The sequence below is a fragment of the Rhinoderma darwinii genome, chromosome 1 (assembly GCF_050947455.1).
Source record: "Rhinoderma darwinii isolate aRhiDar2 chromosome 1, aRhiDar2.hap1, whole genome shotgun sequence".
Taxonomy (NCBI): domain Eukaryota; kingdom Metazoa; phylum Chordata; class Amphibia; order Anura; family Rhinodermatidae; genus Rhinoderma; species Rhinoderma darwinii.
This window is the reverse complement of record NC_134687.1, coordinates 562,746,129-562,761,539: the sequence shown is the minus strand read 5'-3', so window position 1 is coordinate 562,761,539 and position 15,411 is coordinate 562,746,129. Positions and strand designations below refer to the sequence as shown.

General features: G+C 44.2%; 1 protein-coding gene across 1 annotated transcript in view; it reads right to left on the bottom strand.

Annotated features, from left to right (window-relative positions):
* The window catches only part of LOC142661301 (arylsulfatase B-like), a 140,155-nt gene extending 134,048 nt beyond the window's left edge, over positions 1 to 6,107 (bottom strand). The window contains exon 1 of the mRNA XM_075838718.1: positions 5,739 to 6,107. Coding sequence (XP_075694833.1) covers positions 5,739 to 5,996 — 258 coding nt within the window. The 5' untranslated portion in view covers positions 5,997 to 6,107. The remainder of the gene's footprint in view (positions 1 to 5,738) is intronic.
* Positions 6,108 to 15,411: the final 9,304 nt, after the last annotated feature.

The window sequence follows — 15,411 nt, the reverse complement described above, 5'->3', positions numbered from 1 at the left end:
TAATACCACTATACAGTGACTGGATAACACCGCCATACTGTTACTAAATAATACCGCTATACAGTGACTGGATAACACCGCCATACTGTTACTAAATAATACCGCTATACAGTGACTGGATAACACCGCCATACTGTTACTAAATAATACCGCTATACAGTGACTGGATAATACCGCTATACAGTGACTGGATAACACCGCTATACAGTGACTGGATAACACCGCTATACAGTGACTGGATAACACCGCTATACAGTGACTGGATAACACCGCTATACAGTGACTGGATAACACCGCTATACAGTGACTGGATAACACCGCTATACAGTGACTGGATAACACCACTATACAGTGACTGGATAACACCACTATACAGTGACTGGATAACACCGCCATACTGTTACTAAATAATACCACTATACAGTGACTGGATAACACCACTATACAGAGACTGGATAACACCACTATACAGTGACTGGATAACACCACTATACAGTGACTGGATAACACCACTATACAGTGACGGGATAACACCACTATACAGTGACGGGATAACACCACTATACAGTGACTGGATAACACCACTATACAGTGACTGGATAACACCACTATACAGTGACTGGATAACACCACTATACAGTGACTGGATAACACCACTATACAGTGACTGGATAACACCGCCATACTGTTACTAAATAATACCACTATACAGTGACTGGATAACACCACTATACAGAGACTGGATAACACCACTATACAGTGACTGGATAACACCACTATACAGTGACTGGATAACACCACTATACAGTGACTGGATAACACCACTATACAGTGACTGGATAACACCACTATACAGTGACTGGATAACACCACTATACAGTGACTGGATAACACCACTATACAGTGACTGGATAACACCACTATACAGTGACTGGATAACACCACTATACAGTGACTGGATAACACCACTATACAGTGACTGGATAACACCACTATACAGTGACTGGATAACACCACTATACAGTGACTGGATAACACCGCTATACAGTGACTGGATAAGACCACTATACAGTGACTGGATAAGACCACTATACAGTGACTGGATAAGACCACTATACAGTGACTGGATAACACCGATATACAGTGACTGGATAACACCGATATACAGTGACTGGATAACACCGATATACAGTGACTGGATAACACCGATATACAGTGACTGGATAACACCGCTATACAGTGACTGGATAACACCGCTATACAGTGACTGGATAACACCGCTATACAGTGACTGGATAACACCACTATACAGTGACTGGATAACACCGCCATACTGTTACTAAGTAATACCTCCATGCTGTTGCTCGGTTTTTGGAGCTAAACACAGGAGTGGACACTAAAGAACTAAGATTAATTAGTCTTCTCTTTATACCTTTCCTTCCTTTTGGATCTACTTTTGGCTCTGGCTCAAAAAAAACTGAGCCAAAAACTGTACACAAATTAGGCTTAGTTCAGATCTGCATCAGCGTTCCTTTCGTGGGTTCCGTCAGGGGAACAAACGAACGGAAAGCAAACTAAAACCGTAGCTTTCAGTTTGCATTACCATTGATTTTAATGGTAACGCTTCCGTTGCTAATGGTTCCTGTTTGTCTCTGTTCCGCAAGGTTTCCTTTATTTGGTGGAATCAATAGCGTTGTCGACTAGGTATGTGATCCTGGCTTAATAAAGAGATGGATCTGCAGCCACTTCTGCAAAAGGATTTCAGTAAGTTAAAGTTTCAGTTTTGTATAGTTAAAAGTTATACAATTTTCCAATATGCATTCTGTATTAATTCCTCACATATTCAAGGTCTCTGCTTGTTGTTAATCAGTAGGCACCTTCATTGTTTATTTCTAGTAGATAACCTTCTGTCCTCGGTCATGTGATGGACACACAGCTGCTGGGATCGTTAGGCTATGTTCACAGTTTTTTTGACAAGTTTTTTTACTTCAATGGGTGCGTGATACGCGAAAAATGTGCAAAAATAGGACATGCCGTGAGTTTTACGCAGCGGACATACGCTGTGAAAAACACGGACTGTTTCAACGGCCCCATTGACTAACATAGGCCCGTATGAGGCGCGTGAAAATCACGAACGTAGCACAGACGTATTATATGTTTGTCTGAATAATGCCCTTAGTTACCGAAAAACGACAGCATAATACAGTAGCAGAATCATGGAAGACATTTAAAAAAACGCTGTTTAATGCGCAGCATCTCAACTGTATTTGCGTAAACGCTGCTTCATTGTTGCTAATTTTCCCCATTGATTTCGTTGGGGAGGTAAAATCCGTAACACATGAAACATCATTCCAGGGCTGCAGAAAGTCAGAAAGACGTGTTGCCATAATAAGTATAGCCGTGTGTTTTTTTTTTTAAATTGCTGGATTTCTGCAGTGGACATTTCAGGCGATAAACTGCACCACAATTTGGTGCGATTTTTCGGCCAGAATTCCCTGCAGCCTCCAGGGTGGATACACTGTGTACCATTACGCAGCGTATCCGCCCTGTGTAAACTTACCCTAAGGCATCATTTACACGAGCGTAATATACGCGCATGCGACGCGCGTGCTTTTCATGCGTGTCGCACGCACCTATATTAGTCTATTGAGTCATGCAGACAGTCCGTGAGTTTTGCGCAGCGTGAGTCCGCTGTGTAAAACTCACGACATGTTCTATATTTCGCCGTTTTTCGCGCATCATGCACCCATTGAAGTCACTTCCGTGCGAACTGCGTAATTCGAGCAACAGCTGTCAAGCTCTGAATGTAAACAGAAAAGCACCACGTGCTTTTCTGTTTACAAACATCCAAATGGAGTGTCAAAATGATGGCGGCTGTGCGAAAATCACGCAGCCGCGCATCATACGCTGATGACACACGCAGCTGTTAAGTGCAAAACGCACACGCTCGTGTAAATCAGGCCTTAGGGTATGTTCACCCGCAATGACCAAAAACATCTGAAAATACGGAGCTGTTTTCAGGCAAAACCAGCTCCTGATTTTCAGACTTTTTTTTTTAAACAACTCGAGTTTTTCACGGCCGTTTTTGGAGCTGTTTTTCAATGGAGTCAATGAAAAACGCCTCCACAAACGTCCCAAGAAGTGTCCTGCACTTCTTTTGATGAGCCGCCAATTTCCGTGCCGTATTTTGACAGTGACACGTAAAATAAAGGCTCGTGGGAACAGAACATCGTAAATCCCATTGCAAGCAATGGGCAGATGTTTGTAGGCGTAATGGAGCAGTTTTTTCAGGCGTAATTCGAGGAGTAAAACGCCTACATTACGTCTGAAACCACTGCGTGTGAACATACCCTTACAGTATGTGTATCAGAGTCTTCTAACGATCCCAGCACCTGTGTGTCCATCACATGACCATGAACAGAATTTTTATCCATTGGAAGTAAATCAATGAAACTCCCTACAAGCAGAGATCTTGAAAACCATGAGGAATTAATAGAGAAAGGATATTGAAAAATTGGATTACTTTTAGTTATACAAAAACGTAACTAAACTATTGGCCACTATGGCTAAATCATCTAAAAAATACCCTGTATACGGTGAGGTGTAAGTTCAGTTGGGCCTCGTTCACACGCCGGCATTATATCCGTGTGTTTCCATGGAAGAAATGCGAGGCATACGTTTGGATTTCTGCCGCAGGCGTGCCAGCAGATCCATATGAGAATCACCTCCTTCTGCTTTCAATGGGGCTAATCCTTGGCTTTTTTGTGTATAATCTGCTGAAAACAGCAGCATGTTACCTATTTCCACAGCGGATTTTATTTTGCAGTATAGACAAAACTCAGCATAGATATTTTTCTCAGCAGGTGAATGGGGTTGCGGACATCCCATTCACATGCATGGGACGCGTAGTCATTCGGTTTGACGCAGATTTCTGTGCGGAATCCATGCCGAAGCCCATGTCAAATCAGACGTGTGAATGGAACGCCTAAGGCCGGATTCACACGAGCGTGTTCGGTGCGTGATATACGGTCCGTATTTCGGCCGCATTTCCCGGACCGAACACACTGCAGGGAGCCTAGCATCATAGTTATCTACCACGCTAGGAGTCCCTGCCTCGCTGCGGGACAACTGTCCCATACTGTAATCATGTTTTCAGTACGGGACAGTAGTTCCGCGGAGAGGCAGGGACTTCTAGCGTCGTACATAAGTATAATGCTAGGAGCCCGGCTCCCTGCAGGGTGTTTGGTCTGGGAAATGCGGCCGACATACTGACCGTATATCACGGACCGAACGCGCTGGTGTGTGGCAGGCCTAAGGGTGCAGACTGCGAGGAACGTTGCAATGAGAACCTATGGGAAAAGTATTTTGCAACGCATGAAATAGAGAAACTTGCAGAAATATTTTACACATAGGACATTATACATTTTTCCGCAGCATAGTACACCGCGGTAATACAAGGCAACTACGTTTGGCAGCACGGTGACTCAGTGGTTAGAACTATTGCCTTGCAGCGCTGGGGTCCTGGGTACAAATCCAACCAAGGACAACATCTTCATGGAGTTTGTATGTTCTCCCTGTGTTTGCGTGGGTTTCCTCCCACACCCCAAAAACATACCACTAGGGAATTTAGATTGTGAGCCCCAATGGGGACAGTAAGTGTGGACCTCTGTACAGCGCTGCGTAATATGTTGGCGCTATATAAGTAACTGAAATAAATAAATAAGTTACGTGTGCCCGCACCCTTGAAAGTATTACTTTACCTATAGCAATGATATCTACATCTTATAGGTAGCTATTTTTGCAAGGCCATATGTGAACAATTGTGTGTCTTTTGGCCCCTGATACAGCGTGCGCTGCGGAGCCATATTGTGAGTAGAACTGTCCCATATGGTGTCCCGTATGGTGGAGCGCATCTCTCCAAGAAGCAGGAATAGTGGTTCTAGGGGAGACTGATCCAAGATACAGCATCCAATGGAGAATGCTGCAATTTAAAAAAAATAAAAGTATAAGACTACCGTGGTATGTGCCCACGTAAATGCATTACAATTCCTTGCGTCCCATAATTTAGTTTAACAATACAAATGGTTTTATACATCAACGACAGAACATCTACGACCAATTAACCTCACAATGAATTATCCTTCACAATTTGACAGATTAATTACGTCAAAAAGTAACAAAATCGATTTTCAATAAACACGTGGAAAATGTCACATAAAATCCCATAGGATTTCAAACAACCTTATAGATTCATTTTGGTGATAAAGACCCAACAGAAATCATTCGGCCTCATGTATCAAAATTATATGGCAGGTGGGCTAAACAAAACTGGTGGGAAGGAGAAGTGGAGTAGTTGTCCATACCAACCAATCAAATTTCACCTTCCATTTCCTAAGCGCCTCTGGAAAATGAAAGGCGGAATCTGATTGGTTGCTATGTGCAACTACCAATTTTGCTTGGCACCACTTCGTTTTTTTTAAAATAAATCTAGGCGCTAGAAACAACCTGAATCCAGTTTTAATTTCTTAACCAAACCGAAAAGTAATAAATTCATCTTTGAGAGGTTGCTATGGACAACAATGCTAATTTAGATTAAAAAATGTTTTTTATATGAAGCCGATTCAGTCTAGATACAGCTCTACTTCTCCCCTCACTCCTTGTATACCGAGTAACCAGCCCGCAGAACGTTCCACCTTTATTACAGTGAGGATAGGAGGGCACCCTGTGCCAATGCTGACCTGGTACCTGCCGCTGAGCAGCTGGCTGCGGGATGGGGTGCACAGTGGCTGCACGTAGTAAGCCCCCAGCTCCACGCCTTGTGCACACAGACGGTCCAGATTCGGGGTTCTGATCTCTGACCCGTGGAACCCCACATCATTCCAGCCCAGATCGTCAGCCAGGACGAAGACTATGTGCGGAGGAGCAACAGCGTGACTGGCAGTGAGGACAGCCTGGCAGAGGATCAGGGCAGCCCAGCTGAGCAGTATCCCTGGCATGGTGGGTGAGCGGACACTGCACTGTTCACAGATCTACCGGGGAACTCATGCAGGAACTGTCAGCCAGGGAGTGACCGCCCCGCACCCTCCTACCTCCCGCCTCTCAGCCAGGGAGGAACCGCCCCGCACCCTCCTACGTCCCGCCTGTCAGCCAGGGAGGGACCGCCCCGCACCCTCCTACCTCCCGCCTGTCAGCCAGGGAGGGACCGCCCCGCACCCTCCTACCTCCCGCCTATATGTGCGCTGCATGTGACAGAAGAGCAGCATTCAGTACAGCTTCATATTGATGATTTCTAATAACCAGTGTCACGTGCTGTGGCCACCAGAGACTGGATTATTATAGGACCCCGTATGTACATGAGGGTTACCCGTCTATAATGCCTGCAGTGTTATAGATAGTCTAGCCTGTGTTCACACCTATCACTTTCCTTCTCTATTTTTTCTGTTCCTTTTTTTTTGTAGTGTAAAAATGTTCAGAAATGGACATCACAACTATTTCCAGCTCCAGTTCTATGTGGGCCCTTGGGTGATATTCACAGTGGGCCCCCTTATGCCTCAACTTCTTCCATCTACCCAATATACTATACACCAATAATGCTGCTAGTGGCACTTGTTGAAATTTTGTTACAATTTTCTATTTTATTTTATTTTTTTAAAGGACATGAATATTTCCTTTCATTTTTAACAAAAAACCTTGGCAAAAATTCCCTGAGTGCATTTACCTTAAGGGCTTGTCCACACGTAACGGAATTGCTGCAGAAATTTAGCTGTGGAAAAATCGCAGGATTTTGCTGTGTTTTTCTCAATGTTGGGAGATGGTGACATCTCCTCTGAAAAACGCAGCAACTCCGTCCACTTTTCCGGAACAGGAATTGACGCGCTGCGGCACGAAAAATACGCAACGCAGGTCAATTTCCGTTCAGAATTTCTGCTCAGCGTGTGGATGAGATTTGTTAAATCTTACCCACTTTGCTGCTACTGTATTCAGCTGTGTATATTTTACGTCTGCAATTCCGGACGGAAAAAACGCAGCAATTCCGCTACGTGTGGACAAACCCTAATGAGAAAAGCCACGGCATGCTCGTAAGTTAACCCTTTCACTTCTGGAAATTTGAGTGCTGAATTTGTTCAGATGGCCAGAAGAATGTTTTTGTTTTTGCCTTCCCATATTCTAACAGCCATAACTTTTTTCATATGTACCTGTATGAGGTCTTGTTTATGGCAGGACGTGCTGCAGTATTTTGTCTTGGCGCCATTTTGTGATAAACCTAAGTTATCATGGACATGAAAAACAAATTGTGCCTTTTACTTTACAACATTTAGCGGTCAAAAATAACGTGTTCAGATCTGCATTGTAGCTGCCATCAATAATGAAAGCCATGACGCAGTGCTGGATCCGTCATACAATGGAGACCACTGGCGTCCGATGGTTCCGGTCCTGGATGCTCCTGCGACGGTGACGTACCATTACAGCCAATCACTGGCCTCAGGGGTGATGCTGCCATGAACGGCACGTAACCGCTGGAGGAGCTTTCTGGACCCCAACGGTAGAGAACGGAACCTTAGCGCTACAGCAGGGGGCACTACAGGGGGTGAGTATCTGCTAGTTTATTATGTTATGCCGTCCTCTGCCCTGCTGCAGAATTTTCAAAGTCACGGACCACCCCTCTAAATGCATTGTACGTGTTGTTACTGTTATGCGGATAATAAATATGTCTGTTATTCACTATTTTGTGAAGTGTTATTTATTTTTATTTATTTTTTTACTTTATTAAGTGAAATTAGGGGACTTTTACTTTTGATGTTTCTTCTCTATATATCTATATATGCCAGTGTTATGCCGGTGTAGAATAATACTCATTGACAGCAGTGCAACTTGTGTTTCTACATTCTGTACACAAGATCCTGGGTTTGAGACCCAGCAGAGACAAGTCAGAAGGAGACGGAGAAATAATTGAGAACAGAACACAATACACAGGAGGTAAGAACGCTCTCATCATCTTTACACGCTCCGTTTAAACAACAGTCGTGTGAACAGCCCCATTGAAATACATATGTCTGTGTGTCGGCCGTTGTTTTAAGAGATTCCGAGATTCATGTTCGTGTGAATGAGCCCTTACACTTGAATGTTAGGATGCAGATAATCTGCTAAAGCTAAATTTACGAATAGAACAAAGAAGATCCTGATAAGGAAGTTACACATGTACTCTCTCCACCTTTTATTGCATCAAGTCTATCATTCTTGCTGGCAAGAACTAATCCAGTGCAAGAAGCGAAAAAACAACAAAAAACGTACATAGTATAAAAGTTACTGTATAACCTTCTATTTCAGTCAATCACAAAGAATTATAGCCCTTTCTATCTTGGCCACATTTCTGTATTATTGGTGATTGCTTAAATGAACATAGAACAGTATTTTTATTCAGAAAAGGGAACACGTAAAACCACACAGATAACGTGTATCTTTACAAAAAGTCCAACCATTATCAGTACTGGTCATCAGAATTTCATAAGATCTGGTCACAAACAACCATTGCTTGTTTTTTGCGGGAGGAGTTGTAGTTTTCATTGGTACCATTTTGGAGTACATAGGACTTATTGATTAACTTTTATTGGTTTTATTTAAAGAGGCTCTGTCACCAGATTTTGCTACCTCTATCTGCTATTGCAGCAGATCGGCGCTGCAATGTAGATTACAGTAACGTTTTTATTTTTAAAAAACGAGCATTTTTGGCCAAGTTATGACCATTTTCGTATTTATGCAAATGAGGCTTGCAAAAGTACAACTGGGCGTGTTGAAAAGTAAAAGTACAACTGGGCGTGTATTATGTGCGTACATCGGGGCGTGTTTACTACTTTTACTAGCTGGGCGTTGTGTATAGAAGTGTCATCCACTTCTCTTCAGAACGCCCAGCTTCTGGCAGTGCAGCACTGTGACGTCACTCACAGGTCCTGCATCGTGTCGGCACCAGAGGCTACACTTGATTCTGCAGCAGCATCAGCATTTGCAGGTAAGTAGCTACATCGACTTACCTGCAAACGCCGATGCTGCTGCAGAATCATCTGTAGCCTCTGGTGCCGACACGATGCAGGACCTGTGAGTGACGTCACAGTGCTGCACTGCCAGAAGCTGGGTGTTGTGAAGAGAAGTGGATGATACTTCTCGTCAGAACGCCCAGCTAGTAAAAGTAGTAAACACGCCCCGATGTACGCACATAATACACGCCCAGTTGTACTTTTACTTTTAAACACACCCACTTGGACTTTTGCAAGCCTCATTTGCATAAATACGAAAATGGTCATAACTTGGCCAAAAATGCTCGTTTTTAAAAAATAAAAACGTTACTGTAATCTACATTGCAGCGCCGATCTGCTGCAATAGCAGATAGGGGTTGCAAAATCTGGTGACAGAGCCTCTTTAAGAAGGGGGATTAGCAAAAATAAATATATCTCTATCTATTTTTTAGTCTTGTTTACGGCATCCATCATGCAGGATAAATAACATGCTAATTTTACAGTATGAGTCACTACGTTTGTGGAAAACCCAATTTATTTTGTTTTGTATGTTTTTTTTCCTACTTTCTATGTTACAGCTCCTGAGTCCCTGCCATTCCCGCACCGTCCAATTACAGCACTGTGCAAGAAGTACATCCTGCCAACGCCGTAAATGTACATTGCAGTGTTAACAATTGGAAAAAGTGAAAAACAAAACTACAAATTTTTTTTTTTTAAACTTATTTTCTTAAATAATATTTGGAAGTCACCAAATATTGTAGAGGTATTTAGTGTCCCTACGACCTAACTACGTGTGCAATCTTTTTAACCCCTTCACGGACCTGGATGTAACTGCTTGTCTTAGGCTGGGTTCACACGTGGCGGAATTTCACTTAAATTCCGCTGCGGACACTCCACAGCGTTAATCCGCAGCGGAGCCGTTTCTGCATTGACTTCCACTTCTATTTAGAAGTGTTCGTTTAGACGATGCGTAACATTCCGCTGCGGAGCATAGGCTGCGGAGCGGAATTTGGTGTCCGCAGCATGCTCTGTCTGTTGCGGAGCAGTGGCGGACTCATGGCGGAATTTCTCCATTGACTTCAATGGAGATTTTAAATTCCGCAATGAAGTCCGCAGCTGTCATGTACATGTTATGTGTGCTGCGGATACGTCTTGCTTTTTTGCCATGACATTTCTTCATTCTGGCTGGACCTATGTATTTCTAGGTCTACAGCCAGACTGAGGAAGTCAATGGGGCTCCCGTAATGACGGGAGCGTTGCTAGGAGACGTCTGTAAATAGTCACTGTCCAGGGTGCTGAAAGAGTTAAGCGATCGGCAGTAACTGTTTCTGCACCCTGGACAGTGACTACCGATCCCAATATACAGCAACCTGTCAAAAAATATAAGTTCATACTTACCGAGAACTCCCTGCTTCTGTCTCCAGTCCGGCCTCCCAGGATGACGTTTCAGTCTAAGTGACGGCTGCAGCCAATCACAGGCCAAGCACAGGCTGCAGCGGTCACATGGACTGGCGCGTCATCCAGGGAGGTCGGGCTGGATGCCGAAAGAGGGACGCGTCACCAAGACAACGGCCGGTAAGTATGAAATTCTTTTACTTTCACTAGGGAAAGTGCTGTCCCTTCTCTCTATCCTGCACTGAATAGGGAGAAGGGAAGCACTTTTCCCGCAGTCCGCAGCAGCTAGTCCGCATCAATTTACTGCACATTTTGTGCAGATCCGCAGCAGAATCTGCAACGCAGATTCTGTGCGGCATTGATGCGGACAGTTGCGGAGGAAATCCGCCACGTGTGGTCATGCCCTTAGTGCGAAGGTTGAAGTATGAAGCGTGCTCACGTGCTGAGCCCACTCCATGCGCTGCAGGTGTCAGCTGTGTATTACAGCTGACACCTCGCACTAATGGACAGAAACAGAGATCGTTCTGATCCTTGCCGTTTAACCACTTGGATGCCACGGTCAATAGCGACTGCAGCATCTAAGCCGTTAGAGAGAGGGGGAAGGCTTCCCCTGATAGCCCATCGGCCTGTAGTGAAACATTAAAAAAATATATGTTTCATAACACTGTAATCAGGTTAAGCCTCAGAATAAAGTTATGTTGTAGTTTTTACAACACGATGAAAGTAGTAAAAACAAAACCCAAAAAACAATGGAGGAACAATTCCATTCCACAAAGGATATATTTTTTTTCAGTTTCCCAGTACATTATATGGTACTTTAAATAGTGCCAATAGAAACTAAAACTTCTCCGGCAAAAAATAAGCCATCACACCACTTCATTGGCGTAAAAATAAAAAAAAGTTATGGCTGTTAGAACGCGGGGATAGAAAAATAAAAACAAAAAATGGCTTAGTCCTGAAGGGGTTAAAGCTATTTAGGATAATTTATGAATGACACAAAAACAAAGAACAGATACTTTTCAGCATTTTCCACATATAATAATCTCAAATATAAAACTTTAACAAATGTGTACCCAAAAATCTCCCAAACAACCTAAAACTTGCCCCACAAAAAAAACAAGGCTCCATAAAGCCATGTCCTAAAGGGGTTAAGAATCATATTATAGAAGGTTATCACTTTTTGTTCCTAAATAAAATCCATGGTTACAAAAGATTAAAAACTGCCTGTGCTATTTGATATTATCTGAGCTTTCCTGCGCTGCTTGTTCTTACCAAGGTCCCTTTGACCGATGATAATAATCTGGTGGAGGCAGAGCTTTAGCTTGAAGAGCACAGGACACTCCTTTTCTTATTTATAAAACTTATGTACCCCAAACCATCTACAGGTATATCCTCATGCACACGAACGTAAAAACGGCCGTAAATAGACTTCTATTGGCCACAGGTACCTTCCCGTTTGCTGATGGGAAGGTGCCCGTGTCGTTGAAAAATATGGAACATGTTCTATTTCAGGCCCTAATTACGGCACGGGCCGGCCCATAGAAGTCTAAGTGGCTCCCGTAATTATGGGTGGCTGCATGTGTGCACCCGTAATTACGGGAGCGTTGCTAGGCGACGTCAGGGGATAGTCTCTGTCCAGGGTGCTGAAAGAGTTAACTGATCGGCAGTAATGCTTTCAGCACCCGGGATAGTGACTTCCGCTGGCGTTAATAGTATTAAAAGTTAACTTACCTGCTTCTTCCTCCAGTCCGGCCTCCCGGGATGATGTTTCATCCCATGGACTGCCGCATCATCCAGGGAGGTTGGACTGGATGTCAAATGAGGGACGCGTCACCAAGACAACGGCCGGCGTACGTATGAACTTCTCTCTGCCCCTTCTCTCTATCCAGCACTGATGGAGAGAAGGGGCTGCCGAAAACGGGTCCGTAAATACTGGTGACAACGGACCCGTATTTACGGGCACGGGTCCGTAAATACTGGTGTAATACGGGTCGAATACGTGTGACAAAGGGGGCCGCAATACAGCATGGGGCCGTACTGCGTGACCGCAATGCTGATGGTGGTCACCAGAGGTTGGACCCCCACCAATCATAAGGTTGTGCGATATCCTAGTGATATACCATTACATTATTAACCCTGCAATACAAAAAAAAACCAACAACACTGATTCATTATCGGAACACTTGGAGATACACAATGCAGCAAGGCAGCCCATAGGTGAGTGACTACCATGCCTAATGGGAAATCTGACTCTGGCTGTAGTAGTGTAATGATAATATACCAAGAATTTCCAGTGGAGCTCCGGTTTGGAGCCACTTCATTTATTTAACAGATATAAGGAAATTTATAAAGGGCACAAGGCATATGAAAGTCATGATAATTCTTGCATGACCATTATTTATTTTTACTTTCTTCTTTAATACCCATAGCCATCAATACTACTAGTGGCAAGTACTGGATGTTATGGCCCATTATGCTATGTGCGGTGGCGGAAGCAATTGGCTGCGTACATAGCATAGCGGCCGTGCTGCCGAACTGCAGCTCTGCTCCTATTCACTTGTATAGGAGCAGAGCTGCAGTACGGCAGCTCGCCGCTATTCAGTGGCCGGAGCCATCTGCTTTCCGGCATGTACGTCCGGTGCTCGGAGGCAGCCGGAGCGGCTTAACGGTGCGGGATCCAGGTGTCGGACCCCCACAGATCACGTACGGATGACCTATCCGGTGGATAGGTCATCAGTTGCCCAGTAGTGGACGAGAATTGTGCCAAGATCAACATTTATCACCTATCCACAGGGTAGGTGATAAATGTCTGATCGCTGGTGACCCCACCAATCACTAGACAGGGGTCCAAAGCCATCCGTTGTTTCTCACTGCACAACAGTGATAGGGAATTTGAATGAACTGACGGTCAAGAATGCGCCCCGCCGCTCCATTTAGGCTGGATTCACGCACAGCGTGTTGCTGCTTTTTTATTGGCATTTAGACTATAGTATAATATCAAATGCCCTACATGCAACTGCGTTTTGGTTTGTGGCGTTTTTGAGGGAATTTTGTGGTCAGTGGCGTTTTTTTCAAAATGCAGCATGCTCTGGGAATGCCGGTTTTTCAGGCGTTTTTTCCCATAGGCTTCTCTATAGGTCTTCAAAAACCACCATAAAATACGCATGTACAAAATGAAACAAAATGAAAATCGCCACAAAAACACTAATAAAAGCGTCTTAAACACGTTACATTTGAATAACGCTAGCGTTTTTATAAGCGTTTTTTGATGCAGTTTAATACGCCAGAAAAAATTTCTGTGTGTGATGGAGGACTTAAAGTCTATAGTATTGACGGAAACAGTATTTGGCTATCTTCGGCAGTCCAATAGACTTTAAATAAAGCGGCGAGCACATGCTGCTCCATTCCAATTCCTCCTCAATGCGTTTGTGCAGTGAGGAGCGATGGGAGATTCACTCAGTAATATTGATCCCTGTGGATAGCTAATAAATATCGATCTTGGCATAACCCCTTAGGGACAATGAAGGGAAAAAGAAGATGCACTGATTTCAATCTGTCTTTCCAATCCATTGTGGATTTTGCATTGATGGTCTATCCTTATATATGATGAGAGCGTTCTTACCTCCTGTGTATTGTGTCCTGTTCTCAATTATTTCTCCGTCTCCTTCTGACTTGTCTCTGCTGGGTCTCAAACCCAGGATCTTGTGTACAGAATGTAGAAACACAAGTTGCACTGCTGTCAATGAGTATTATTCTACACCGGCATAACACTGGCATATATAGATATATAGAGAAGAAACATCAAAAGTAAAAGTCCCCTAATTTCACTTAATAAAGTAAAAAAATAAATAAAAATAAATAACACTTCACAAAATAGTGAATAACAGACATATTTATTATCCGCATAACAGTAACAACACGTACAATGCATTTAGAGGGGTGGTCCGTGACTTTGAAAATTCTGCAGCAGGGCAGAGGACGGCATAACATAATAAACTAGCAGATACTCACCCCCTGTAGTGCCCCCTGCTGTAGCGCTAAGGTTCCGTTCTCTACCGTTGGGGTCCAGAAAGCTCCTCCAGCGGTTACGTGCCGTTCATGGCAGCATCACCCCTGAGGCCAGTGATTGGCTGTAATGGTACGTGACCGTCGCAGGAGCATCCAGGACCGGAACCATCGGACGCCAGTGGTCTCCATTGTATGACGGATCCAGCACTGCGTCATGGCTTTCATTATTGATGGCAGCTACAATGCAGATCTGAACACGTTATTTTTGACCGCTAAATGTTGTAAAGTAAAAGGCACAATTCGTTTTTCATGTCCATGATAACTTAGGTTTATCACAAAATGGCGCCAAGACAAAATACTGCAGCACGTCCTGCCATAAACAAGACCTCATACAGGTACATATGAAAAAAGTTATGGCTGTTAGGGCAGATACAGACGGACGTTGCGTTTTTGCGCGCGCAAACAACTCGGCGTTTTGCGCGCGCAAAAACCATTTGACAGCTGCGTGTGTCATCCGTGTATGATGCGCGGCTGCGTGATTTTCGCGCAGCCGCCATCATAGAGATGAGGCTTGTCGACGCCCGTCACTGTCCAAGGTGCTGAAAGAGCTAACTCTTTCAGCACCCTCGACAGTGAATGCCGAACACAATATCGAAAAACCTGTTGAAAAAAAAGAAAAAGTTCGTACTTACCGAGAACTTCCCGGCCGTTGCCTTGGTGACGCGTCCTTGGTGACGCGTCCTTGGTGACGCGCCTCTCGACATCGGGCCCCACCTCCCTGGATGACGCGCCAGTCCATGTGACCGCTGCAGCCTGTGCTTGGCCTGTGATTGGCTGGAGCTGTCACTTGGACTGAATTGTCATCCCGGGAGGTCAGACTGGAGGAAGAAGCCGGGAGTTAGCGGTAAGTCAGAACTTCGGTTTTTTTTCTACAGGTTCATGTATATTGGGATCGGAAGTCACTGTCCATGGTGCTGAAACAGTTTAACTCTTTCAG